Source organism: Pelodiscus sinensis, chromosome Z, assembly GCF_052426305.1.
Source record: "Pelodiscus sinensis isolate ZL-2025 chromosome Z, ASM5242630v1, whole genome shotgun sequence".
In the NCBI taxonomy this organism is placed as follows: Eukaryota; Metazoa; Chordata; order Testudines; family Trionychidae; genus Pelodiscus; species Pelodiscus sinensis.
The window spans coordinates 738,036-763,260 of record NC_143085.1 but is presented as its reverse complement, the minus strand read 5'-3'; the positions used below and the strand labels follow the sequence as shown (position 1 = coordinate 763,260).

Sequence of the window (25,225 nt, the reverse complement as noted above, 5' to 3'; positions counted from 1 at the left end):
GGTGCCAGGGTAGGAAAGCAGCCCCGCTCAGGCCGTGCTGGGGAGGGGACAGGAGCGGTGCCCGGGTAGGAAAGCAGCCCCGCTCAGGCCGTGCTGGGGAGGGGACAGGAGCGGTGCCCGGGTAGGAAAGCACCCCGCTCAGGCCGTGCTGGGGAGGGGACAGGAGCGGTGCCCGGGTAGGAAAGCAGCCCCGCTCAGGCCGTGCTGGGGAGGGGACAGGAGCGGTGCCAGGGTAGGAAAGCAGCCCCGCTCAGGCCGCGCTGGGGAGGGGACAGGAGCGGTGCCAGGGTAGGAAAGCAGCCCCGCTCAGGCCGTGCTGGGGAGGGGACAGGAGCGGTGCCAGGGTAGGAAAGCAGCCCCGCTCAGGCCGCGCTGGGGAGGGGACAGGAGCGGTGCCCGGGTAGGAAAGCAGCCCCGCTCAGGCCGCGCTGGGGAGGGGACAGGAGCGGTGCCCGGGTAGGAAAGCAGCCCCGCTCAGGCCGCGCTGGGGAGGGGACAGGAGCGGTGCCCGGGTAGGAAAGCAGCCCCGCTCAGGCCGCGCTGGGGAGGGGACAGGAGCGGTGCCAGGGTAGGAAAGCAGCCCCGCTCAGGCCGCGCTGGGGAGGGGACAGGAGCGGTGCCCGGGTAGGAAAGCAGCCCGCTCAGGCCGTGCTGGGGAGGGGACAGGAGCGGTGCCAGGGTAGGAAAGCAGCCCCGCTCAGGCCGTGCTGGGGAGGGGACAGGAGCGGTGCCTGGGTAGGAAAGCAGCCCCGCTCAGGCCGTGCTGGGGAGGGGACAGGAGCGGTGCCCGGGTAGGAAAGCAGCCCCGCTCAGGCCGTGCTGGGGAGGGGACAGGAGCGGTGCCAGGGTAGGAAAGCAGCCCCGCTCAGGCCGCGCTGGGGAGGGGACAGGAGCGGTGCCCGGGTAGGAAAGCAGCCCCGCTCAGGCCGTGCTGGGGAGGGGACAGGAGCGGTGCCCGGGTAGGAAAGCAGCCCCGCTCAGGCCGTGCTGGGGAGGGGACAGGAGCGGTGCCAGGGTAGGAAAGCAGCCCCGCTCAGGCCGCGCTGGGGAGGGGACAGGAGCGGTGCCTGGGTAGGAAAGCAGCCCCGCTCAGGCCGTGCTGGGGAAGGGACAGGAGCGGTGCCAGGGTAGGAAAGCAGCCCCGCTCAGGCCGCGCTGGGGAGGGGACAGGAGCGGTGCCCGGGTAGGAAAGCAGCCCCGCTCAGGCCGCGCTAGGGAGGGGACAGGAGCGGTGCCCGGGTAGGAAAGCAGCCCCGCTCAGGCCGCGCTGGGGAGGGGACAGGAGCGGTGCCCGGGTAGGAAAGCAGCCCCGCTCAGGCCGCGCTGGGGAGGGGACAGGAGCGGTGCCCGGGTAGGAAAGCAGCCCCGCTCAGGCCGCGCTGGGGAGGGGACAGGAGCGGTGCCCGGGTAGGAAAGCAGCCCCGCTCAGGCCGTGCTGGGGAGGGGACAGGAGCGGTGCCCGGGTAGGAAAGCAGCCCCGCTCAGGCCGTGCTGGGGAGGGGACAGGAGCGGTGCCCGGGTAGGAAAGCAGCCCCGCTCAGGCCGCGCTGGGGAGGGGACAGGAGCGGTGCCCGGGTAGGAAAGCAGCCCCGCTCAGGCCGCGCTGGGGAGGGGACAGGAGCGGTGCCAGGGTAGGAAAGCAGCCCCGCTCAGGCCGTGCTGGGGAGGGGACAGGAGCGGTGCCTGGGTAGGAAAGCAGCCCCGCTCAGGCCGTGCTGGGGAGGGGACAGGAGCGGTGCCCGGGTAGGAAAGCAGCCCCGCTCAGGCCGTGCTGGGGAAGGGACAGGAGCGGTGCCCGGGTAGGAAAGCAGCCCCGCTCAGGCCGTGCTGGGGAAGGGACAGGAGCGGTGCCCGGGTAGGAAAGCAGCCCCGCTCAGGCCGTGCTGGGGAGGGGACAGGAGCGGTGCCTGGGTAGGAAAGCAGCCCCGCTCAGGCCGCGCTGGGGAGGGGACAGGAGCGGTGCCTGGGTAGGAAAGCAGCCCCGCTCAGGCCGCGCTGGGGAGGGGACAGGAGCGGTGCCAGGGTAGGAAAGCAGCCCCGCTCAGGCCGTGCTGGGGAAGGGACAGGAGCGGTGCCCGGGTAGGAAAGCAGCCCCGCTCAGGCCGTGCTGGGGAGGGGACAGGAGCGGTGCCAGGGTAGGAAAGCAGCCCCGCTCAGGCCGTGCTGGGGAAGGGACAGGAGCGGTGCCCGGGTAGGAAAGCAGCCCCGCTCAGGCCGCGCTGGGGAGGGACAGGAGCGGTGCCCGGGTAGGAAAGCAGCCCCGCTCAGGCCGCGCTGGGGAGGGGACAGGAGCGGTGCCAGGGTAGGAAAGCAGCCCCGCTCAGGCCGTGCTGGGGAGGGGACAGGAGCGGTGCCCGGGTAGGAAAGCAGCCCCGCTCAGGCCGTGCTGGGGAAGGGACAGGAGCGGTGCCAGGGTAGGAAAGCAGCCCCGCTCAGGCCGCGCTGGGGAGGGGACAGGAGCGGTGCCTGGGTAGGAAAGCAGCCCCGCTCAGGCCGTGCTGGGGAGGGGACAGGAGCGGTGCCAGGGTAGGAAAGCAGCCCCGCTCAGGCCGCGCTGGGGAGGGGACAGGAGCGGTGCCAGGGTAGGAAAGCAGCCCCGCTCAGGCCGTGCTGGGGAGGGGACAGGAGCGGTGCCTGGGTAGGAAAGCAGCCCCGCTCAGGCCGTGCTGGGGAGGGGACAGGAGCGGTGCCCGGGTAGGAAAGCAGCCCCGCTCAGGCCGCGCTGGGGAGGGGACAGGAGCGGTGCCAGGGTAGGAAAGCAGCCCCGCTCAGGCCGCGCTGGGGAGGGGACAGGAGCGGTGCCCGGGTAGGAAAGCAGCCCCGCTCAGGCCGCGCTGGGGAGGGGACAGGAGCGGTGCCAGGGTAGGAAAGCAGCCCCGCTCAGGCCGCGCTGGGGAGGGGACAGGAGCGGTGCCAGGGTAGGAAAGCAGCCCCGCTCAGGCCGTGCTGGGGAGGGGACAGGAGCGGTGCCCGGGTAGGAAAGCAGCCCCGCTCAGGCCGTGCTGGGGAGGGGACAGGAGCGGTGCCCGGGTAGGAAAGCACCCCGCTCAGGCCGTGCTGGGGAGGGGACAGGAGCGGTGCCCGGGTAGGAAAGCAGCCCCGCTCAGGCCGTGCTGGGGAGGGGACAGGAGCGGTGCCAGGGTAGGAAAGCAGCCCCGCTCAGGCCGCGCTGGGGAGGGGACAGGAGCGGTGCCAGGGTAGGAAAGCAGCCCCGCTCAGGCCGCGCTGGGGAGGGGACAGGAGCGGTGCCAGGGTAGGAAAGCAGCCCCGCTCAGGCCGCGCTGGGGAGGGGACAGGAGCGGTGCCCGGGTAGGAAAGCAGCCCCGCTCAGGCCGTGCTGGGGAGGGGACAGGAGCGGTGCCAGGGTAGGAAAGCAGCCCCGCTCAGGCCGTGCTGGGGAGGGGACAGGAGCGGTGCCTGGGTAGGAAAGCAGCCCCGCTCAGGCCGTGCTGGGGAGGGGACAGGAGCGGTGCCCGGGTAGGAAAGCAGCCCCGCTCAGGCCGCGCTGGGGAGGGGACAGGAGCGGTGCCCGGGTAGGAAAGCAGCCCCGCTCAGGCCGTGCTGGGGAGGGGACAGGAGCGGTGCCCGGGTAGGAAAGCAGCCCGCTCAGGCCGCGCTGGGGAGGGGACAGGAGCGGTGCCCGGGTAGGAAAGCAGCCCCGCTCAGGCCGCGCTGGGGAGGGGACAGGAGCGGTGCCCGGGTAGGAAAGCAGCCCCGCTCAGGCCGTGCTGGGGAAGGGACAGGAGCGGTGCCAGGGTAGGAAAGCAGCCCCGCTCAGGCCGCGCTGGGGAGGGGACAGGAGCGGTGCCCGGGTAGGAAAGCAGCCCCGCTCAGGCCGCGCTGGGGAGGGGACAGGAGCGGTGCCCGGGTAGGAAAGCAGCCCCGCTCAGGCCGCGCTGGGGAAGGGACAGGAGCGGTGCCCGGGTAGGAAAGCAGCCCCGCTCAGGCCGTGCTGGGGAGGGGACAGGAGCGGTGCCAGGGTAGGAAAGCAGCCCCGCTCAGGCCGCGCTGGGGAGGGCACAGGAGCGGTGCCTGGGTAGGAAAGCAGCCCCGCTCAGGCCGCGCTGGGGAGGGGACAGGAGCGGTGCCAGGGTAGGAAAGCAGCCCCGCTCAGGCCGCGCTGGGGAGGGGACAGGAGCGGTGCCCGGGTAGGAAAGCAGCCCCGCTCAGGCCGCGCTGGGGAAGGGACAGGAGCGGTGCCCGGGTAGGAAAGCAGCCCCGCTCAGGCCGCGCTGGGGAAGGGACAGGAGCGGTGCCAGGGTAGGAAAGCAGCCCCGCTCAGGCCGCGCTGGGGAGGGGACAGGAGCGGTGCCAGGGTAGGAAAGCAGCCCCGCTCAGGCCGCGCTGGGGAGGGGACAGGAGCGGTGCCAGGGTAGGAAAGCAGCCCCGCTCAGGCCGCGCTGGGGAGGGGACAGGAGCGGTGCCTGGGTAGGAAAGCAGCCCCGCTCAGGCCGTGCTGGGGAAGGGACAGGAGCGGTGCCAGGGTAGGAAAGCAGCCCCGCTCAGGCCGCGCTGGGGAGGGGACAGGAGCGGTGCCCGGGTAGGAAAGCAGCCCCGCTCAGGCCGCGCTAGGGAGGGGACAGGAGCGGTGCCCGGGTAGGAAAGCAGCCCCGCTCAGGCCGCGCTGGGGAGGGGACAGGAGCGGTGCCCGGGTAGGAAAGCAGCCCCGCTCAGGCCGCGCTGGGGAGGGGACAGGAGCGGTGCCAGGGTAGGAAAGCAGCCCCGCTCAGGCCGTGCTGGGGAAGGGACAGGAGCGGTGCCCGGGTAGGAAAGCAGCCCCGCTCAGGCCGTGCTGGGGAAGGGACAGGAGCGGTGCCCGGGTAGGAAAGCAGCCCCGCTCAGGCCGTGCTGGGGAAGGGACAGGAGCGGTGCCCGGGTAGGAAAGCAGCCCCGCTCAGGCCGTGCTGGGGAGGGGACAGGAGCGGTGCCTGGGTAGGAAAGCAGCCCCGCTCAGGCCGCGCTGGGGAGGGGACAGGAGCGGTGCCTGGGTAGGAAAGCAGCCCCGCTCAGGCCGCGCTGGGGAGGGGACAGGAGCGGTGCCAGGGTAGGAAAGCAGCCCCGCTCAGGCCGTGCTGGGGAAGGGACAGGAGCGGTGCCCGGGTAGGAAAGCAGCCCCGCTCAGGCCGTGCTGGGGAGGGGACAGGAGCGGTGCCCGGGTAGGAAAGCAGCCCCGCTCAGGCCGCGCTGGGGAGGGGACAGGAGCGGTGCCTGGGTAGGAAAGCAGCCCCGCTCAGGCCGTGCTGGGGAGGGGACAGGAGCGGTGCCAGGGTAGGAAAGCAGCCCCGCTCAGGCCGCGCTGGGGAGGGGACAGGAGCGGTGCCCGGGTAGGAAAGCAGCCCCGCTCAGGCCGCGCTGGGGAGGGGACAGGAGCGGTGCCTGGGTAGGAAAGCAGCCCCGCTCAGGCCGTGCTGGGGAGGGGACAGGAGCGGTGCCAGGGTAGGAAAGCAGCCCCGCTCAGGCCGTGCTGGGGAAGGGACAGGAGCGGTGCCCGGGTAGGAAAGCAGCCCCGCTCAGGCCGCGCTGGGGAGGGGACAGGAGCGGTGCCAGGGTAGGAAAGCAGCCCCGCTCAGGCCGTGCTGGGGAGGGGACAGGAGCGGTGCCTGGGTAGGAAAGCAGCCCCGCTCAGGCCGTGCTGGGGAGGGGACAGGAGCGGTGCCCGGGTAGGAAAGCAGCCCCGCTCAGGCCGCGCTGGGGAGGGGACAGGAGCGGTGCCAGGGTAGGAAAGCAGCCCCGCTCAGGCCGTGCTGGGGAGGGGACAGGAGCGGTGCCTGGGTAGGAAAGCAGCCCCGCTCAGGCCGTGCTGGGGAGGGGACAGGAGCGGTGCCCGGGTAGGAAAGCAGCCCCGCTCAGGCCGCGCTGGGGAGGGGACAGGAGCGGTGCCCGGGTAGGAAAGCAGCCCCGCTCAGGCCGCGCTGGGGAGGGGACAGGAGCGGTGCCCGGGTAGGAAAGCAGCCCCGCTCAGGCCACGCTGGGGAAGGGACAGGAGCGGTGCCAGGGTAGGAAAGCAGCCCCGCTCAGGCCGCGCTGGGGAGGGACAGGAGCGGTGCCCGGGTAGGAAAGCAGCCCCGCTCAGGCCGTGCTGGGGAAGGGACAGGAGCGGTGCCCGGGCAGGAAAGCAGCCCCGCTCAGGCCGTGCTGGGGAAGGGACAGGAGCGGTGCCCGGGTAGGAAAGCAGCCCCGCTCAGGCCGTGCTGGGGAGGGGACAGGAGCGGTGCCCGGGTAGGAAAGCAGCCCCGCTCAGGCCGTGCTGGGGAAGGGACAGGAGCGGTGCCCGGGCAGGAAAGCAGCCCCGCTCAGGCCGTGCTGGGGAGGGGACAGGAGCGGTGCCAGGGTAGGAAAGCAGCCCCGCTCAGGCCGTGCTGGGGAGGGGACAGGAGCGGTGCCAGGGTAGGAAAGCAGCCCCGCTCAGGCCGTGCTGGGGAGGGGACAGGAGCGGTGCCCGGGTAGGAAAGCAGCCCCGCTCAGGCCGCGCTGGGGAGGGGACAGGAGCGGTGCCCGGGTAGGAAAGCAGCCCCGCTCAGGCCGCGCTGGGGAGGGGACAGGAGCGGTGCCAGGGTAGGAAAGCAGCCCCGCTCAGGCCGTGCTGGGGAGGGGACAGGAGCGGTGCCTGGGTAGGAAAGCAGCCCCGCTCAGGCCGCGCTGGGGAGGGGACAGGAGCGGTGCCCGGGTAGGAAAGCAGCCCCGCTCAGGCCGTGCTGGGGAGGGGACAGGAGCGGTGCCCGGGTAGGAAAGCAGCCCCGCTCAGGCCGTGCTGGGGAGGGGACAGGAGCGGTGCCAGGGTAGGAAAGCAGCCCCGCTCAGGCCGTGCTGGGGAGGGGACAGGAGCGGTGCCCGGGTAGGAAAGCAGCCCCGCTCAGGCCGTGCTGGGGAAGGGACAGGAGCGGTGCCCGGGTAGGAAAGCAGCCCCGCTCAGGCCGCGCTGGGGAGGGGACAGGAGCGGTGCCCGGGTAGGAAAGCAGCCCCGCTCAGGCCGCGCTGGGGAGGGGACAGGAGCGGTGCCCGGGTAGGAAAGCAGCCCCGCTCAGGCCGCGCTGGGGAGGGGACAGGAGCGGTGCCTGGGTAGGAAAGCAGCCCCGCTCAGGCCGCGCTGGGGAGGGGACAGGAGCGGTGCCCGGGTAGGAAAGCAGCCCCGCTCAGGCCGCGCTGGGGAGGGGACAGGAGCGGTGCCAGGGTAGGAAAGCAGCCCCGCTCAGGCCGCGCTGGGGAGGGGACAGGAGCGGTGCCAGGGTAGGAAAGCAGCCCCGCTCAGGCCGTGCTGGGGAGGGGACAGGAGCGGTGCCCGGGTAGGAAAGCAGCCCCGCTCAGGCCGTGCTGGGGAGGGGACAGGAGCGGTGCCTGGGTAGGAAAGCAGCCCCGCTCAGGCCGCGCTGGGGAGGGGACAGGAGCGGTGCCCGGGTAGGAAAGCAGCCCCGCTCAGGCCGTGCTGGGGAGGGGACAGGAGCGGTGCCAGGGTAGGAAAGCAGCCCCGCTCAGGCCGCGCTGGGGAGGGGACAGGAGCGGTGCCAGGGTAGGAAAGCAGCCCCGCTCAGGCCGCGCTGGGGAAGGGACAGGAGCGGTGCCAGGGTAGGAAAGCAGCCCCGCTCAGGCCGCGCTGGGGAGGGGACAGGAGCGGTGCCAGGGTAGGAAAGCAGCCCCGCTCAGGCCGTGCTGGGGAGGGACAGGAGCGGTGCCCGGGCAGGAAAGCAGCCCCGCTCAGGCCGCGCTGGGGAAGGGACAGGAGCGGTGCCCGGGTAGGAAAGCAGCCCCGCTCAGGCCGCGCTGGGGAAGGGACAGGAGCGGTGCCAGGGTAGGAAAGCAGCCCCGCTCAGGCCGCGCTGGGGAGGGGACAGGAGCGGTGCCCGGGTAGGAAAGCAGCCCCGCTCAGGCCGCGCTGGGGAAGGGACAGGAGCGGTGCCCGGGTAGGAAAGCAGCCCCGCTCAGGCCGCGCTGGGGAGGGGACAGGAGCGGTGCCCGGGTAGGAAAGCAGCCCCGCTCAGGCCACGCTGGGGAGGGGACAGGAGCGGTGCCCGGGTAGGAAAGCAGCCCCGCTCAGGCCGTGCTGGGGAGGGGACAGGAGCGGTGCCCGGGTAGGAAAGCAGCCCCGCTCAGGCCGTGCTGGGGAAGGGACAGGAGCGGTGCCAGGGTAGGAAAGCAGCCCCGCTCAGGCCGCGCTGGGGAGGGGACAGGAGCGGTGCCAGGGTAGGAAAGCAGCCCCGCTCAGGCCGTGCTGGGGAAGGGACAGGAGCGGTGCCCGGGTAGGAAAGCAGCCCCGCTCAGGCCGTGCTGGGGAGGGGACAGGAGCGGTGCCCGGGTAGGAAAGCAGCCCCGCTCAGGCCGCGCTGGGGAGGGGACAGGAGCGGTGCCTGGGTAGGAAAGCAGCCCCGCTCAGGCCGTGCTGGGGAGGGGACAGGAGCGGTGCCAGGGTAGGAAAGCAGCCCCGCTCAGGCCGTGCTGGGGAGGGGACAGGAGCGGTGCCAGGGTAGGAAAGCAGCCCCGCTCAGGCCGCGCTGGGGAGGGGACAGGAGCGGTGCCAGGGTAGGAAAGCAGCCCCGCTCAGGCCGTGCTGGGGAAGGGACAGGAGCGGTGCCCGGGTAGGAAAGCAGCCCCGCTCAGGCCGTGCTGGGGAGGGGACAGGAGCGGTGCCCGGGTAGGAAAGCAGCCCCGCTCAGGCCGCGCTGGGGAGGGGACAGGAGCGGTGCCAGGGTAGGAAAGCAGCCCCGCTCAGGCCGTGCTGGGGAGGGGACAGGAGCGGTGCCCGGGTAGGAAAGCAGCCCCGCTCAGGCCGCGCTGGGGAGGGGACAGGAGCGGTGCCCGGGTAGGAAAGCAGCCCCGCTCAGGCCGCGCTGGGGAGGGGACAGGAGCGGTGCCAGGGTAGGAAAGCAGCCCCGCTCAGGCCGCGCTGGGGAGGGGACAGGAGCGGTGCCCGGGTAGGAAAGCAGCCCGCTCAGGCCGTGCTGGGGAGGGGACAGGAGCGGTGCCAGGGTAGGAAAGCAGCCCCGCTCAGGCCGTGCTGGGGAGGGGACAGGAGCGGTGCCTGGGTAGGAAAGCAGCCCCGCTCAGGCCGTGCTGGGGAGGGGACAGGAGCGGTGCCCGGGTAGGAAAGCAGCCCCGCTCAGGCCGTGCTGGGGAGGGGACAGGAGCGGTGCCAGGGTAGGAAAGCAGCCCCGCTCAGGCCGCGCTGGGGAGGGGACAGGAGCGGTGCCCGGGTAGGAAAGCAGCCCCGCTCAGGCCGTGCTGGGGAGGGGACAGGAGCGGTGCCCGGGTAGGAAAGCAGCCCCGCTCAGGCCGTGCTGGGGAGGGGACAGGAGCGGTGCCAGGGTAGGAAAGCAGCCCCGCTCAGGCCGCGCTGGGGAGGGGACAGGAGCGGTGCCTGGGTAGGAAAGCAGCCCCGCTCAGGCCGTGCTGGGGAAGGGACAGGAGCGGTGCCAGGGTAGGAAAGCAGCCCCGCTCAGGCCGCGCTGGGGAGGGGACAGGAGCGGTGCCCGGGTAGGAAAGCAGCCCCGCTCAGGCCGCGCTAGGGAGGGGACAGGAGCGGTGCCCGGGTAGGAAAGCAGCCCCGCTCAGGCCGCGCTGGGGAGGGGACAGGAGCGGTGCCCGGGTAGGAAAGCAGCCCCGCTCAGGCCGCGCTGGGGAGGGGACAGGAGCGGTGCCCGGGTAGGAAAGCAGCCCCGCTCAGGCCGCGCTGGGGAGGGGACAGGAGCGGTGCCCGGGTAGGAAAGCAGCCCCGCTCAGGCCGTGCTGGGGAGGGGACAGGAGCGGTGCCCGGGTAGGAAAGCAGCCCCGCTCAGGCCGTGCTGGGGAGGGGACAGGAGCGGTGCCCGGGTAGGAAAGCAGCCCCGCTCAGGCCGCGCTGGGGAGGGGACAGGAGCGGTGCCCGGGTAGGAAAGCAGCCCCGCTCAGGCCGCGCTGGGGAGGGGACAGGAGCGGTGCCAGGGTAGGAAAGCAGCCCCGCTCAGGCCGTGCTGGGGAGGGGACAGGAGCGGTGCCTGGGTAGGAAAGCAGCCCCGCTCAGGCCGTGCTGGGGAGGGGACAGGAGCGGTGCCCGGGTAGGAAAGCAGCCCCGCTCAGGCCGTGCTGGGGAAGGGACAGGAGCGGTGCCCGGGTAGGAAAGCAGCCCCGCTCAGGCCGTGCTGGGGAAGGGACAGGAGCGGTGCCCGGGTAGGAAAGCAGCCCCGCTCAGGCCGCGCTGGGGAGGGGACAGGAGCGGTGCCTGGGTAGGAAAGCAGCCCCGCTCAGGCCGCGCTGGGGAGGGGACAGGAGCGGTGCCTGGGTAGGAAAGCAGCCCCGCTCAGGCCGCGCTGGGGAGGGGACAGGAGCGGTGCCAGGGTAGGAAAGCAGCCCCGCTCAGGCCGTGCTGGGGAAGGGACAGGAGCGGTGCCCGGGTAGGAAAGCAGCCCCGCTCAGGCCGTGCTGGGGAGGGGACAGGAGCGGTGCCTGGGTAGGAAAGCAGCCCCGCTCAGGCCGTGCTGGGGAAGGGACAGGAGCGGTGCCCGGGTAGGAAAGCAGCCCCGCTCAGGCCGCGCTGGGGAGGGACAGGAGCGGTGCCCGGGTAGGAAAGCAGCCCCGCTCAGGCCGCGCTGGGGAGGGGACAGGAGCGGTGCCAGGGTAGGAAAGCAGCCCCGCTCAGGCCGTGCTGGGGAGGGGACAGGAGCGGTGCCCGGGTAGGAAAGCAGCCCCGCTCAGGCCGTGCTGGGGAAGGGACAGGAGCGGTGCCAGGGTAGGAAAGCAGCCCCGCTCAGGCCGCGCTGGGGAGGGGACAGGAGCGGTGCCTGGGTAGGAAAGCAGCCCCGCTCAGGCCGTGCTGGGGAGGGGACAGGAGCGGTGCCAGGGTAGGAAAGCAGCCCCGCTCAGGCCGCGCTGGGGAGGGGACAGGAGCGGTGCCAGGGTAGGAAAGCAGCCCCGCTCAGGCCGTGCTGGGGAGGGGACAGGAGCGGTGCCTGGGTAGGAAAGCAGCCCCGCTCAGGCCGTGCTGGGGAGGGGACAGGAGCGGTGCCCGGGTAGGAAAGCAGCCCCGCTCAGGCCGCGCTGGGGAGGGGACAGGAGCGGTGCCAGGGTAGGAAAGCAGCCCCGCTCAGGCCGCGCTGGGGAGGGGACAGGAGCGGTGCCCGGGTAGGAAAGCAGCCCCGCTCAGGCCGCGCTGGGGAGGGGACAGGAGCGGTGCCAGGGTAGGAAAGCAGCCCCGCTCAGGCCGCGCTGGGGAGGGGACAGGAGCGGTGCCAGGGTAGGAAAGCAGCCCCGCTCAGGCCGTGCTGGGGAGGGGACAGGAGCGGTGCCCGGGTAGGAAAGCAGCCCCGCTCAGGCCGTGCTGGGGAGGGGACAGGAGCGGTGCCCGGGTAGGAAAGCACCCCGCTCAGGCCGTGCTGGGGAGGGGACAGGAGCGGTGCCCGGGTAGGAAAGCAGCCCCGCTCAGGCCGTGCTGGGGAGGGGACAGGAGCGGTGCCAGGGTAGGAAAGCAGCCCCGCTCAGGCCGCGCTGGGGAGGGGACAGGAGCGGTGCCCGGGTAGGAAAGCAGCCCCGCTCAGGCCGTGCTGGGGAGGGGACAGGAGCGGTGCCAGGGTAGGAAAGCAGCCCCGCTCAGGCCGCGCTGGGGAGGGGACAGGAGCGGTGCCCGGGTAGGAAAGCAGCCCGCTCAGGCCGTGCTGGGGAGGGGACAGGAGCGGTGCCAGGGTAGGAAAGCAGCCCCGCTCAGGCCGTGCTGGGGAGGGGACAGGAGCGGTGCCTGGGTAGGAAAGCAGCCCCGCTCAGGCCGCGCTGGGGAGGGACAGGAGCGGTGCCCGGGTAGGAAAGCAGCCCCGCTCAGGCCGCGCTGGGGAGGGGACAGGAGCGGTGCCCGGGTAGGAAAGCAGCCCCGCTCAGGCCGCGCTGGGGAGGGGACAGGAGCGGTGCCCGGGTAGGAAAGCAGCCCCGCTCAGGCCGCGCTGGGGAGGGGACAGGAGCGGTGCCCGGGTAGGAAAGCAGCCCCGCTCAGGCCGCGCTGGGGAGGGACAGGAGCGGTGCCCGGGTAGGAAAGCAGCCCCGCTCAGGCCGTGCTGGGGAAGGGACAGGAGCGGTGCCAGGGTAGGAAAGCAGCCCCGCTCAGGCCGCGCTGGGGAGGGGACAGGAGCGGTGCCCGGGTAGGAAAGCAGCCCCGCTCAGGCCGCGCTGGGGAGGGGACAGGAGCGGTGCCCGGGTAGGAAAGCAGCCCCGCTCAGGCCGCGCTGGGGAAGGGACAGGAGCGGTGCCCGGGTAGGAAAGCAGCCCCGCTCAGGCCGTGCTGGGGAGGGGACAGGAGCGGTGCCAGGGTAGGAAAGCAGCCCCGCTCAGGCCGCGCTGGGGAGGGCACAGGAGCGGTGCCTGGGTAGGAAAGCAGCCCCGCTCAGGCCGCGCTGGGGAGGGGACAGGAGCGGTGCCAGGGTAGGAAAGCAGCCCCGCTCAGGCCGCGCTGGGGAGGGGACAGGAGCGGTGCCCGGGTAGGAAAGCAGCCCCGCTCAGGCCGCGCTGGGGAAGGGACAGGAGCGGTGCCCGGGTAGGAAAGCAGCCCCGCTCAGGCCGCGCTGGGGAAGGGACAGGAGCGGTGCCAGGGTAGGAAAGCAGCCCCGCTCAGGCCGCGCTGGGGAGGGGACAGGAGCGGTGCCAGGGTAGGAAAGCAGCCCCGCTCAGGCCGCGCTGGGGAGGGGACAGGAGCGGTGCCCGGGTAGGAAAGCAGCCCCGCTCAGGCCCCGCTGGGGAGGGGACAGGAGCGGTGCCAGGGTAGGAAAGCAGCCCCGCTCAGGCCGTGCTGGGGAAGGGACAGGAGCGGTGCCAGGGTAGGAAAGCAGCCCCGCTCAGGCCGCGCTGGGGAGGGGACAGGAGCGGTGCCCGGGTAGGAAAGCAGCCCCGCTCAGGCCGCGCTGGGAGGGGACAGGAGCGGTGCCCGGGTAGGAAAGCAGCCCCGCTCAGGCCGCGCTGGGGAGGGGACAGGAGCGGTGCCCGGGTAGGAAAGCAGCCCCGCTCAGGCCGCGCTGGGGAGGGGACAGGAGCGGTGCCAGGGTAGGAAAGCAGCCCCGCTCAGGCCGCGCTGGGGAAGGGACAGGAGCGGTGCCCGGGTAGGAAAGCAGCCCCGCTCAGGCCGTGCTGGGGAAGGGACAGGAGCGGTGCCCGGGTAGGAAAGCAGCCCCGCTCAGGCCGTGCTGGGGAGGGGACAGGAGCGGTGCCCGGGTAGGAAAGCAGCCCCGCTCAGGCCGCGCTGGGGAGGGGACAGGAGCGGTGCCTGGGTAGGAAAGCAGCCCCGCTCAGGCCGTGCTGGGGAGGGGACAGGAGCGGTGCCAGGGTAGGAAAGCAGCCCCGCTCAGGCCGCGCTGGGGAGGGACAGGAGCGGTGCCCGGGTAGGAAAGCAGCCCCGCTCAGGCCGCGCTGGGGAGGGGACAGGAGCGGTGCCCGGGTAGGAAAGCAGCCCCGCTCAGGCCGTGCTGGGGAGGGGACAGGAGCGGTGCCCGGGTAGGAAAGCAGCCCCGCTCAGGCCGCGCTGGGGAGGGGACAGGAGCGGTGCCCGGGTAGGAAAGCAGCCCCGCTCAGGCCGTGCTGGGGAGGGGACAGGAGCGGTGCCAGGGTAGGAAAGCAGCCCCGCTCAGGCCGCGCTGGGGAGGGGACAGGAGCGGTGCCCGGGTAGGAAAGCAGCCCCGCTCAGGCCGTGCTGGGGAGGGGACAGGAGCGGTGCCTGGGTAGGAAAGCAGCCCCGCTCAGGCCGTGCTGGGGAGGGGACAGGAGCGGGGCCAGGGTAGGAAAGCAGCCCCGCTCAGGCCGTGCTGGGGAAGGGACAGGAGCGGTGCCCGGGTAGGAAAGCAGCCCCGCTCAGGCCGCGCTGGGGAGGGGACAGGAGCGGTGCCAGGGTAGGAAAGCAGCCCCGCTCAGGCCGTGCTGGGGAGGGGACAGGAGCGGTGCCAGGGTAGGAAAGCAGCCCCGCTCAGGCCGCGCTGGGGAGGGGACAGGAGCGGTGCCCGGGTAGGAAAGCAGCCCCGCTCAGGCCGCGCTGGGGAGGGGACAGGAGCGGTGCCAGGGTAGGAAAGCAGCCCCGCTCAGGCCGGGCTGGGGAGGGGACAGGAGCGGTGCCAGGGTAGGAAAGCAGCCCCGCTCAGGCCGTGCTGGGGAGGGACAGGAGCGGTGCCCGGGTAGGAAAGCAGCCCCGCTCAGGCCGTGCTGGGGAGGGGACAGGAGCGGTGCCCGGGCAGGAAAGCAGCCCCGCTCAGGCCGTGCTGGGGAGGGGACAGGAGCGGTGCCCGGGTAGGAAAGCAGCCCCGCTCAGGCCGTGCTGGGGAGGGGACAGGAGCGGTGCCCGGGTAGGAAAGCAGCCCCGCTCAGGCCGCGCTGGGGAGGGACAGGAGCGGTGCCCGGGTAGGAAAGCAGCCCCGCTCAGGCCGTGCTGGGGAAGGGACAGGAGCGGTGGCCGGGTAGGAAAGCAGCCCCGCTCAGGCCGTGCTGGGGAGGGGACAGGAGCGGTGCCAGGGCAGGAAAGCAGCCCCGCTCAGGCCGCGCTGGGGAGGGGACAGGAGCGGTGCCCGGGTAGGAAAGCAGCCCCGCTCAGGCCGTGCTGGGGAGGGGACAGGAGCGGTGCCAGGGTAGGAAAGCAGCCCCGCTCAGGCCGTGCTGGGGAGGGGACAGGAGCGGTGCCCGGGTAGGAAAGCAGCCCCGCTCAGGCCGTGCTGGGGAGGGGACAGGAGCGGTGCCAGGGTAGGAAAGCAGCCCCGCTCAGGCCGCGCTGGGGAGGGGACAGGAGCGGTGCCTGGGTAGGAAAGCAGCCCCGCTCAGGCCGTGCTGGGGAGGGGACAGGAGCGGTGCCCGGGTAGGAAAGCAGCCCCGCTCAGGCCGTGCTGGGGAAGGGACAGGAGCGGTGCCCGGGCAGGAAAGCAGCCCCGCTCAGGCCGTGCTGGGGAGGGGACAGGAGCGGTGCCAGGGTAGGAAAGCAGCCCCGCTCAGGCCGTGCTGGGGAGGGGACAGGAGCGGTGCCAGGGTAGGAAAGCAGCCCCGCTCAGGCCGTGCTGGGGAGGGGACAGGAGCGGTGCCCGGGTAGGAAAGCAGCCCCGCTCAGGCCGCGCTGGGGAGGGGACAGGAGCGGTGCCCGGGTAGGAAAGCAGCCCCGCTCAGGCCGCGCTGGGGAGGGGACAGGAGCGGTGCCAGGGTAGGAAAGCAGCCCCGCTCAGGCCGTGCTGGGGAGGGGACAGGAGCGGTGCCTGGGTAGGAAAGCAGCCCCGCTCAGGCCGCGCTGGGGAGGGGACAGGAGCGGTGCCCGGGTAGGAAAGCAGCCCCGCTCAGGCCGTGCTGGGGAGGGGACAGGAGCGGTGCCCGGGTAGGAAAGCAGCCCGCTCAGGCCGTGCTGGGGAGGGGACAGGAGCGGTGCCAGGGTAGGAAAGCAGCCCCGCTCAGGCCGTGCTGGGGAGGGGACAGGAGCGGTGCCCGGGTAGGAAAGCAGCCCCGCTCAGGCCGTGCTGGGGAAGGGACAGGAGCGGTGCCCGGGTAGGAAAGCAGCCCCGCTCAGGCCGCGCTGGGGAGGGGACAGGAGCGGTGCCCGGGTAGGAAAGCAGCCCCGCTCAGGCCGCGCTGGGGAGGGGACAGGAGCGGTGCCCGGGTAGGAAAGCAGCCCCGCTCAGGCCGCGCTGGGGAGGGGACAGGAGCGGTGCCTGGGTAGGAAAGCAGCCCCGCTCAGGCCGCGCTGGGGAGGGGACAGGAGCGGTGCCCGGGTAGGAAAGCAGCCCCGCTCAGGCCGCGCTGGGGAGGGGACAGGAGCGGTGCCAGGGTAGGAAAGCAGCCCCGCTCAGGCCGCGCTGGGGAGGGGACAGGAGCGGTGCCAGGGTAGGAAAGCAGCCCCGCTCAGGCCGTGCTGGGGAGGGGACAGGAGCGGTGCCCGGGTAGGAAAGCAGCCCCGCTCAGGCCGTGCTGGGGAGGGGACAGGAGCGGTGCCTGGGTAGGAAAGCAGCCCCGCTCAGGCCGCGCTGGGGAGGGGACAGGAGCGGTGCCCGGGTAGGAAAGCAGCCCCGCTCAGGCCGTGCTGGGGAGGGGACAGGAGCGGTGCCAGGGTAGGAAAGCAGCCCCGCTCAGGCCGCGCTGGGGAGGGGACAGGAGCGGTGCCAGGGTAGGAAAGCAGCCCCGCTCAGGCCGCGCTGGGGAAGGGACAGGAGCGGTGCCAGGGTAGGAAAGCAGCCCCGCTCAGGCCGCGCTGGGGAGGGGACAGGAGCGGTGCCAGGGTAGGAAAGCAGCCCCGCTCAGGCCGTGCTGGGGAGGGACAGGAGCGGTGCCCGGGCAGGAAAGCAGCCCCGCTCAGGCCGCGCTGGGGAAGGGACAGGAGCGGTGCCCGGGTAGGAAAGCAGCCCCGCTCAGGCCGCGCTGGGGAAGGGACAGGAGCGGTGCCAGGGTAGGAAAGCAGCCCCGCTCAGGCCGCGCTAGGGAGGGGACAGGAGCGGTGCCCGGGTAGGAAAGCAGCCCCGCTCAGGCCGCGCTGGGGAAGGGACAGGAGCGGTGCCCGGGTAGGAAAGCAGCCCCGCTCAGGCCGCGCTGGGGAGGGGACAGGAGCGGTGCCCGGGTAGGAAAGCAGCCCCGCTCAGGCCACGCTGGGGAGGGGACAGGAGCGGTGCCCGGGTAGGAAAGCAGCCCCGCTCAGGCCGTGCTGGGGAGGGGACAGGAGCGGTGCCCGGGTAGGAAAGCAGCCCCGCTCAGGCCGTGCTGGGGAAGGGACAGGAGCGGTGCCAGGGTAGGAAAGCAGCCCCGCTCAGGCCGCGCTGGGGAGGGGACAGGAGCGGTGCCAGGGTAGGAAAGCAGCCCCGCTCAGGCCGTGCTGGGGAAGGGACAGGAGCGGTGCCCGGGTAGGAAAGCAGCCCCGCTCAGGCCGTGCTGGGGAGGGGACAGGAGCGGTGCCCGGGTAGGAAAGCAGCCCCGCTCAGGCCGCGCTGGGGAGGGGACAGGAGCGGTGCCTGGGTAGGAAAGCAGCCCCGCTCAGGCCGTGCTGGGGAGGGGACAGGAGCGGTGCCAGGGTAGGAAAGCAGCCCCGCTCAGGCCGTGCTGGGGAGGGGACAGGAGCGGTGCCAGGGTAGGAAAGCAGCCCCGCTCAGGCCGCGCTGGGGAGGGGACAGGAGCGGTGCCAGGGTAGGAAAGCAGCCCCGCTCAGGCCGTGCTGGGGAAGGGACAGGAGCGGTGCCCGGGTAGGAAAGCAGCCCCGCTCAGGCCGTGCTGGGGAGGGGACAGGAGCGGTGCCCGGGTAGGAAAGCAGCCCCGCTCAGGCCGCGCTGGGGAGGGGACAGGAGCGGTGCCAGGGTAGGAAAGCAGCCCCGCTCAGGCCGTGCTGGGGAGGGGACAGGAGCGGTGCCCGGGTAGGAAAGCAGCCCCGCTCAGGCCGCGCTGGGGAGGGGACAGGAGCGGTGCCCGGGTAGGAAAGCAGCCCCGCTCAGGCCGCGCTGGGGAGGGGACAGGAGCGGTGCCAGGGTAGGAAAGCAGCCCCGCTCAGGCCGCGCTGGGGAGGGGACAGGAGCGGTGCCCGGGTAGGAAAGCAGCCCCGCTCAGGCCGCGCTGGGGAAGGGACAGGAGCGGCGCCCGGGCAGGAAAGCAGCCCCGCTCAGGCCGCGCTGGGGAAGGGACAGGAGCGGTGCCCGGGTAGGAAAGCAGCCCCGCTCAGGCCGCGCTGGGGAGGGGACAGGAGCGGTGCCCGGGTAGGAAAGCAGCCCCGCTCAGGCCGCGCTGGGGAGGGGACAGGAGCGGTGCCCGGGCAGGAAAGCAGCCCCGCTCAGGCCGCGGTGCCGGCGACAGCTGATTCTGCCAAAGGCCCCCCGGCCCTGCTTCGTTGCAGCCCCCGCTGCAGTGGAGAGCACAAGGCTGCTTGGCAGGCAGAGGCAAGCCCTGGGGCGCTGCCCTGAGCCAGTCCAGAGGTCTCCTGGACTCTGCTCCTAGCGCTGCGCCCTGTCCTGCCTGAGAGCTCCTGGCCACGCGCACCGAGTCCATGGGACGGGTGCCCCCCCGGGCCGGGACGGGTGCCCCCCCGGGCCAGGACGGGCCAGGCTTTTACCTGCGCCCCCTGGGTCCTCCCGCCAGGTACAGCTACGGCCCTCTTGCCTGCCCTGGCCCTGGGGGAGCAGGACCGGGCCGGGTCTGGGCATTGCTCAGGGCGAATTGCTCACACTCAGGGCTCCTTACAGCCCCAGACTGGAGACCTTCCCAAACAGGCCACAAACCAGCCACACCGAGCGCTCCAGCTGCCAGCCTGGCCAGCCAGAAGCCTCATGAGCAAAACCCCTCTGACATCCCAGCTCTCTCCATGCCCCAAACAGCCCCAGGCCTGCCCACAGGTGAGGGGATATAGAACCCAATCCCACCTACCCCGAACGGATTCTGTCCAGTCCCACGAAACCAGCCACAGATCCCCGGTCAATTTATACTCTGGATCTTTCCCACAAACCATGCTGAGCCAATCCTTTAGCATCTAACATCTAAAGGTTTATTACCACAAGAAAGCAAAGCCTGAGAGTGAGGCTGTTAAAGGATAGTACGTTACATGCACCGAATCTCCCAGTTCTCGACGCAGGCTCTGGCAGAGATGTTACAGCTGCTGGTTTAAAAGTTTCTGGTTACATCCTATGTCAGGATGGGTCCGCAGTACTTTCCGGCTCGTGGTTCCTTGCAAGGCTGCCTCTAGGAGCAAGAGCTGAGCTGAACACCAAGATGGAGTTGGCCACATGGCCTATTTATATCCCTCCCTGGTCTCTTCCAAGCTGGAGACAGTCCCATGGTCAGTGGCCAGGCACCTAGATTCCTTCCCAGGTGGGTCTCTGGTACTTAAGAGACCTGTTGTCCCTGGTGGCTTGCTAATTAGCATGTCCATATGCTGAGCTTTTCTCGCCTATAGAGAAACGGCCAGTATCCATACAGAGCACAAGTGTAACTTCCACACAGACATTATACAGGCATATGAAGAGCAGATACAGAATCAGTAGACAGTGGGCTTTTGTTTGACCCCTCCCATGGCCCCTTTGTACCACTTTTGGGGCAAACACCCCCCCATGGGCACAGACGTGATCTGTCTGCTCCCCTCAAAATCCAGTAACGTGCCAGGGCTGTGGCAGGCCGGCTGCGAGCCGTGCTCCGTTCGCAGGAGTGCTGGCGTCTGGACCCTGGCCTGGTTCCCTGTGGAAAGGCACATTGCTCTGGGGAGGAACAAGGCCCAGTGGGGGCCAAGAGCAGGGCGGAGCCGTCTGGCTCCACCTGCCAGTAACGACATGTCTGTCTGCTTCTCTTCCCTTGGCCCGGCTCCAGGGTCCCTGCCCTCCCAGTGAAGAACCTGAATGGAAGTGGACCAGTCCATCCTGCGCTGGCAGGTAGGAGCAGCCGGAATCCCCCAACTCTGGGCAGCCTCCACTCCGGGGTAGAACCTGCCTCCTGAGAGGGGACTTGCTGGGCATGTAGCCTCCTGTGTCACTGGTCACCGGTTGAACGTGCTGTGTGACGGGTACATTGATTGAAGGGGAGGCAGGCAGGGGCCCTTCAGCCCCACCCTTTAACCATTCATATCCCTAGAACTTACCATGGTGAGTGCTGATGCTGGAGGGATGGGTGGAGAGGGGAGGAACGGATGGAAAGAGGAGGGAGGAATGGCTGGATGGAAAGGGGAGGGAGGAATGGCTGGGTGGAAAGGGGAGGGAGGAATGGCTGGGAGGGGAGGAATGGCTGGGAGGGGAGGAATGGCTGGGAGGGGAGGAATGGCTGGGAGGGGGAGGAATGGCTGGGAGGGGAGGAATGGCTGGGAGGGGGAGGAATGGCTGGGAGGGGGAGGAATGGCTGGATGGAAAGAGGAGGGAGGAATGGCTGGATGGAAAGGGGAGGGAGGAATGGCTGGGTGGGGAGGAGGAATGGCTGGATGGAAAGAGGAGGGAGGAATGGCTGGGAGGGGGAGGAATGGCTGGGTGGGGAGGAGGAATGGCTGGATGGAAAGGGGAGGGAGGAATGGCTGGGTGGAAAGAGGAGGGAGGAATGGCTGGGAGGGGGAGGAATGGCTGGGTGGGGAGGAGGAATGGCTGGATGGAAAGAGGAGGGAGGAATGGCTGGGAGGGGGAGGAATGGCTGGGTGGGGAGGAGGAATGGCTGGATGGAAAGAGGAGGGAGGAATGGCTGGGAGGGGGAGGAATGGCTGGGTGGAAAGAGGAGGGAGGAATGGCTGGGTGGAAAGAGGAGGGAGGAATGGCTGGATGGAAAGAGGAGGGAGGAATGGCTGGGAGGGGGAGGAATGGCTGGGTGGGGAGGAGGAATGGCTGGATGGAAAGAGGAGGGAGGAATGGCTGGGAGGGGGAGGAATGGCTGGATGGAAAGGGGAGGGAGGAATGGCTGGGTGGAAAGAGGAGGGAGGAATGGCTGGGAGGGGAGGAATGGCTGGGAGGGGGAGGAATGGCTGGATGGAAAGGGGAGGGAGGAATGGCTGGGAGGGGAGGAATGGCTGGGTGGAAAGGGGAGGGAGGAATGGCTGGGTGGGGAGGAGGAATGGCTGGGTGGAAAGAGGAGGGAGGAATGGCTGGGTGGAAAGAGGAGGGAGGAATGGCTGGGTGGAAAGAGGAGGGAGGAATGGCTGGGAGGGGGAGGAATGGCTGGATGGAAAGGGGAGGGAGGAATGGCTGGGAGGGGAGGAATGGCTGGGTGGAAAGGGGAGGGAGGAATGGCTGGGTGGGGAGGAGGAATGGCTGGATGGAAAGAGGAGGGAGGAATGGCTGGGTGGAAAGAGGAGGGAGGAATGGCTGGGAGGGGAGGAATGGCTGGGTGGAAAGAGGAGGGAGGAATGGCTGGGAGGGGAGGAATGGCTGGGTGGAAAGGGGAGGGAGGAATGGCTGGATGGAAAGAGGAGGGAGGAATGGCTGGGTGGAAAGAGGAGGGAGGAATGGCTGGGAGGGGGAGGAATGGCTGGATGGAAAGAGGAGGGAGGAATGGCTGGGTGGAAAGAGGAGGGAGGAATGGCTGGGTGGAAAGAGGAGGGAGGAATGGCTGGGTGGAAAGAGGAGGGAGGAATGGCTGGGAGGGGGAGGAATGGCTGGGTGGAAAGGGGAGGGAGGAATGGCTGGGTGGGGAGGAGGAATGGCTGGATGGAAAGAGGAGGGAGGAATGGCTGGGTGGAAAGAGGAGGGAGGAATGGCTGGGTGGAAAGGGGAGGGAGGAATGGCTGGGTGGAAAGAGGAGGGAGGAATGGCTGGGAGGGGAGGAATGGCTGGGTGGAAAGAGGAGGGAGGAATGGCTGGGTGGAAAGAGGAGGGAGGAATGGCTGGGAGGGGAGGAATGGCTGGGTGGAAAGGGGAGGGAGGAATGGCTGGGTGGAAAGAGGAGGGAGGAATGGCTGGGTGGAAAGAGGAGGGAGGAATGGCTGGATGGAAAGAGGAGGGAGGAATGGCTGGGTGGAAAGAGGAGGGAGGAATGGCTGGGAGGGGAGGAATGGCTGGGTGGAAAGAGGAGGGAGGAATGGCTGGGTGGAAAGAGGAGGGAGGAATGGCTGGGTGGAAAGAGGAGGGAGGAATGGCTGGATGGAAAGAGGAGGGAGGAATGGCTGGATGGAAAGGGGAGGGAGGAATGGCTGGATGGAAAGAGGAGGGAGGAATGGCTGGGTGGGGGGGAGGAACGGATGGAAAGAGGAGGGAGGAATGGCTGGATGGAAAGGGGAGGGAGGAATGGCTGGGTGGAAAGAGGAGGGAGGAATGGCTGGATGGAAAGGGGAGGGAGGAATGGCTGGGTGGAAAGAGGAGGGAGGAATGGCTGGGTGGAAAGAGGAGGGAGGAATGGCTGGATGGAAAGAGGAGGGAGGAATGGCTGGGTGGAAAGAGGAGGGAGGAATGGCTGGATGGAAAGAGGAGGGAGGAATGGCTGGATGGAAAGAGGAGGGAGGAATGGCTGGGTGGAAAGAGGAGGGAGGAATGGCTGGGTGGAAAGAGGAGGGAGGAATGGCTGGGAGGGGAGGAATGGCTGGGTGGAAAGAGGAGGGAGGAATGGCTGGATGGAAAGAGGAGGGAGGAATGGCTGGGTGGAAAGAGGAGGGAGGAATGGCTGGGAGGGGAGGAATGGCTGGGTGGAAAGAGGAGGGAGGAATGGCTGGGAGGGGAGGAATGGCTGGGTGGAAAGAGGAGGGAGGAATGGCTGGATGGAAAGAGGAGGGAGGAATGGCTGGGTGGAAAGAGGAGGGAGGAATGGCTGGGTGGAAAGAGGAGGGAGGAATGGCTGGATGGAAAGAGGAGGGAGGAATGGCTGGGAGGGGAGGAATGGCTGGGTGGAAAGAGGAGGGAGGAATGGCTGGGAGGGGAGGAATGGCTGGGAGAGGGAGGAATGGCTGGGAGGGGGAGGAATGGCTGGGAGGGGAGGAATGGCTGGGAGGGGGAGGAATGGCTGGGAGGGGGAGGAATGGCTGGGTGGAAAGAGGAGGGAGGAATGGCTGGGAGGGGAGGAATGGCTGGGAGGGGGAGGAATGGCTGGGTGGAAAGAGGAGGGAGGAATGGCTGGGAGAGGGAGGAATGGCTGGGAGAGGGAGGAATGGCTGGGGGGGAGGAATGGCTGGGAGGGGGAGGAATGGCTGGGAGGGGAGGAATGGCTGGGAGGGGAGGAATGGCTGGGTGGAAAGGGGGAGGGGGAGGGACGGTCGGCCACTCCAAAGCGAAGGGACAGTCCTTGCCGTGGGCTTGCTGCCCGTCAGTGGGGCGCTAGCCGCCGGGCCCCTCGGCGGGCTGTGTCTGCGCCTCCTTCCCTTTCACCTCGCGTGCTCTCGCAGGCATGACTGGCATTCTGATGTGCGCTGCCGGGCTGCCCGTGTGCCTGACCCGGGCCCCAAAGCCCATCCTGCACCCGCCGCCTGTGAGCAAGGGTGACATCAGGCCGGTACCAGGGATCAACGGCATCTGCAGAAAAACCAAGAAGAAGCACCTGAAGAAGAGTAAGAGGCAGCACCTCCCTCCCCGGCCCAGAGAGCCAGAAGGCCTGGCCCCTGCACTGGCAGCCCCAGAGCTGGGCTCTAGCTGGGAGCCTGAAGCCCCCAGCCAGGCACAGAGCAGCCTCGGGCAGCTTCCCATCGGGTTTCCTGTAGCGGCCAGGCTCCCTGTTGCTTTCCCCAGCCATGCATGGAAACACCTGCTGTATGCACCGGGGGGGCGTGTGCAGAAACACCGGCTGCAGCTGGGCGGCCCTTGCCTCTCCCCATGTGCCCAGCCCAAGAGCTCCACGGTGTTTTGGAACTCGGCTCTCCAGGCGAGCCCAGCCCCAGAGAGCGGGAGCAGCAGAGCCGGTCCCAGGGGCAGCTCGTTTGCTCCAGGAAGGGGCCAGCCGAGGCCTCTGTGACCTCTCTGGGGTGGGTCTAACCTCCTACAGGCCTGACCCAGAGAGCCACTCTGGCCAGGCTGGGTTCTGGGTCCATAGGAGCCTGCCCCCCACATGTGGCTCAGCGGTGAAGCAAGAGGCTGGGGGACCCCGCTGAGTGGCCAGGGCCCAATCCGACCCTCCGTTTCTCTCCCGGCGCAGGCAAGAACCCCGAGGACGTAGTGCGCCGGTACAGCCAGAAGGTGAAGAGCCCGCCTGACGAGGTGAGCACCTGCTGTGGCCCAGCCCCGGCTCTGCATGGACGAGTAGCCCCCTCCAAGTGGCAGCCCAGGGAACTCCCTTGGGAACTCAGTGACAGCACTCCTGCAGCAAGGACCCAGCACACCCCTCCCCTCAGCCCCCTTAACTCTGCCCTCGGATGCCAGCCTAGCGGGGCCGGGGCGGGCCCGAGGGGCAATGCTGGAACCCGCTGCTGGGCTTGTGGTGAGGCAGGAGCCGGCATTAACCCCTTGCTCCCCGGCAGGACTGCACCATCTGCATGGAGAGGCTGGTGACCTCGTCGGGCTACGAGGGCTTGCTCAGCCACAGGGGTGCCAAGCCGGAGCTGGTGGGCAAGCTGGGCAAGTGCGGGCACATGTACCATCTCCTCTGCCTCGTGGCCATGTACAACAACGGCAACAAGGTGAGCCCCGGGCCGGCTGGGGATGAGCCCCGTGTGCCCTGGGCAGTGCTCTCCAGGGGCCCCTCCCCACCCTGGAGCCTTCACCCCAATCACTCAGGCGCTCCAGCCTTGGTGCCCCTCCGGGGCTTCGGAGGCTTGCCCCATAGCTGGGCTCAGGTGGCATCACGGATCCAGGCAGCCCCCACTGCAAGGGGGCCCCTGGGATCTGGCTGGCTGACCCTCCTGGCCTGTGCCTTTGCCCCCAAGGACGGCAGTCTGCAGTGCCCCACCTGCAAGGCCATCTACGGGGAGAAGACGGGGACCCAGCCCCCCGGGAAGATGGAGTTCCACCTCATCCCTCACTCGCTGCCAGGCTACACGGAGTCCAAAACCATCCGCATCGTCTACGACATCCCCACGGGGATCCAGGTGAGCAGCCCCGAGGCAGCGCAGCGAGAGGAAATGCCGGGGGCCTTGCCCTGTCCCCAGGAGACTTGGCTTGTGCCCCTCCCGTGGCTCCTCACACCACTGCCCCCAGCCACGGGGCACCCGATGGGGTGGCCTGCAGAGCGGGGCAGAGGAAGCCCAGAGCGCTTGGCGCAGGGCTCGCTAGCCCCCAGGCGCTTTGTGCTGCGCCCTGCCGGGCAGGCTCCCGCTCGGACCCCTGCTGCCTGCGGCTCCTGGGCTTCAGGCTGAGGGTTCCCCAGCGCCTGCTTTGTTCCCTCAGGGCCCAGAGCACCCGACTCCAGGGAAGAAGTTCACGGCCCGAGGCTTCCCCCGGCACTGCTACCTACCCGACAACGAGAAGGGCAGGAAGGTGAGCCGGCTGCCTCCCACGAGTGGGGGTGTCGCCCCCTTGAGCCAAGGGGTTATGGGCTTGCTGCACATCAGACGAGGGGCCGTGCCAGGCCAGGCCGCAGGCACAGGGACACACCCTTGGCAACCCAGCTCTGCTTTCAAAGGAGCAGACGGGAGTTGTGTGCACAAATGCTGGGGTGGTCGCTCTCCCCGTGGCTCCCCTGATAATCCAGTCCTGCAAGTGCCCCAGCTGATCCTGCCAGGCACTGAGGTCCAGACCTCGCAGGGCTTTGGGTGCCATGCTGCTAAGGCTCAGCCTGAGTCAGCTACCACATAGGGCAGGGCCACGCATTTCCATGCAGCTCACGGGCCGTGGTCGATGGCCGCCGTCTCCGCCTCTCTGCTGGGGGAAAGGGAGGCGAGGCAGGGCTTGTATTTCCATGCTTGGGGGAAAGGAAGAACTTCATACCAGGCCTGCACTTGGGGGTCTGTGTCCTGGGGCATGGGACAGAGCCCTGATCA

General features: G+C 70.0%; 2 protein-coding genes across 7 annotated transcripts in view; one reads left to right on the top strand and one right to left on the bottom strand.

Annotated features, from left to right (window-relative positions):
• DTX1 (deltex E3 ubiquitin ligase 1) overlaps positions 1–25,225 on the top strand; it is a 56,819-nt gene that overhangs the window by 29,398 nt on the left and 2,196 nt on the right. For all 3 annotated transcript variants that reach the window (XM_075897927.2, XM_075897925.2, XM_075897926.2), the window contains exons 4-9: positions 19,228–19,289; positions 22,703–22,864; positions 23,446–23,507; positions 23,768–23,926; positions 24,173–24,334; positions 24,633–24,722. In XM_075897927.2, coding sequence (XP_075754042.1) covers positions 19,228–19,289; positions 22,703–22,864; positions 23,446–23,507; positions 23,768–23,926; positions 24,173–24,334; positions 24,633–24,722 — 697 coding nt within the window. The remainder of the gene's footprint in view (positions 1–19,227; positions 19,290–22,702; positions 22,865–23,445; positions 23,508–23,767; positions 23,927–24,172; positions 24,335–24,632; positions 24,723–25,225) is intronic.
• Positions 22,691–25,225, bottom strand: part of RASAL1 (RAS protein activator like 1) — a 63,251-nt gene continuing 60,716 nt past the window's right edge. For 2 of the 4 annotated variants that reach the window (XR_016348338.1, XR_016348337.1), the window contains one exon: positions 22,691–22,829. The gene's annotated coding sequence lies outside the window, so the exon portion shown is untranslated. The remainder of the gene's footprint in view (positions 22,830–25,225) is intronic. The other 2 variants (XR_016348339.1, XM_089775179.1) reach the window with 1 other exon arrangement.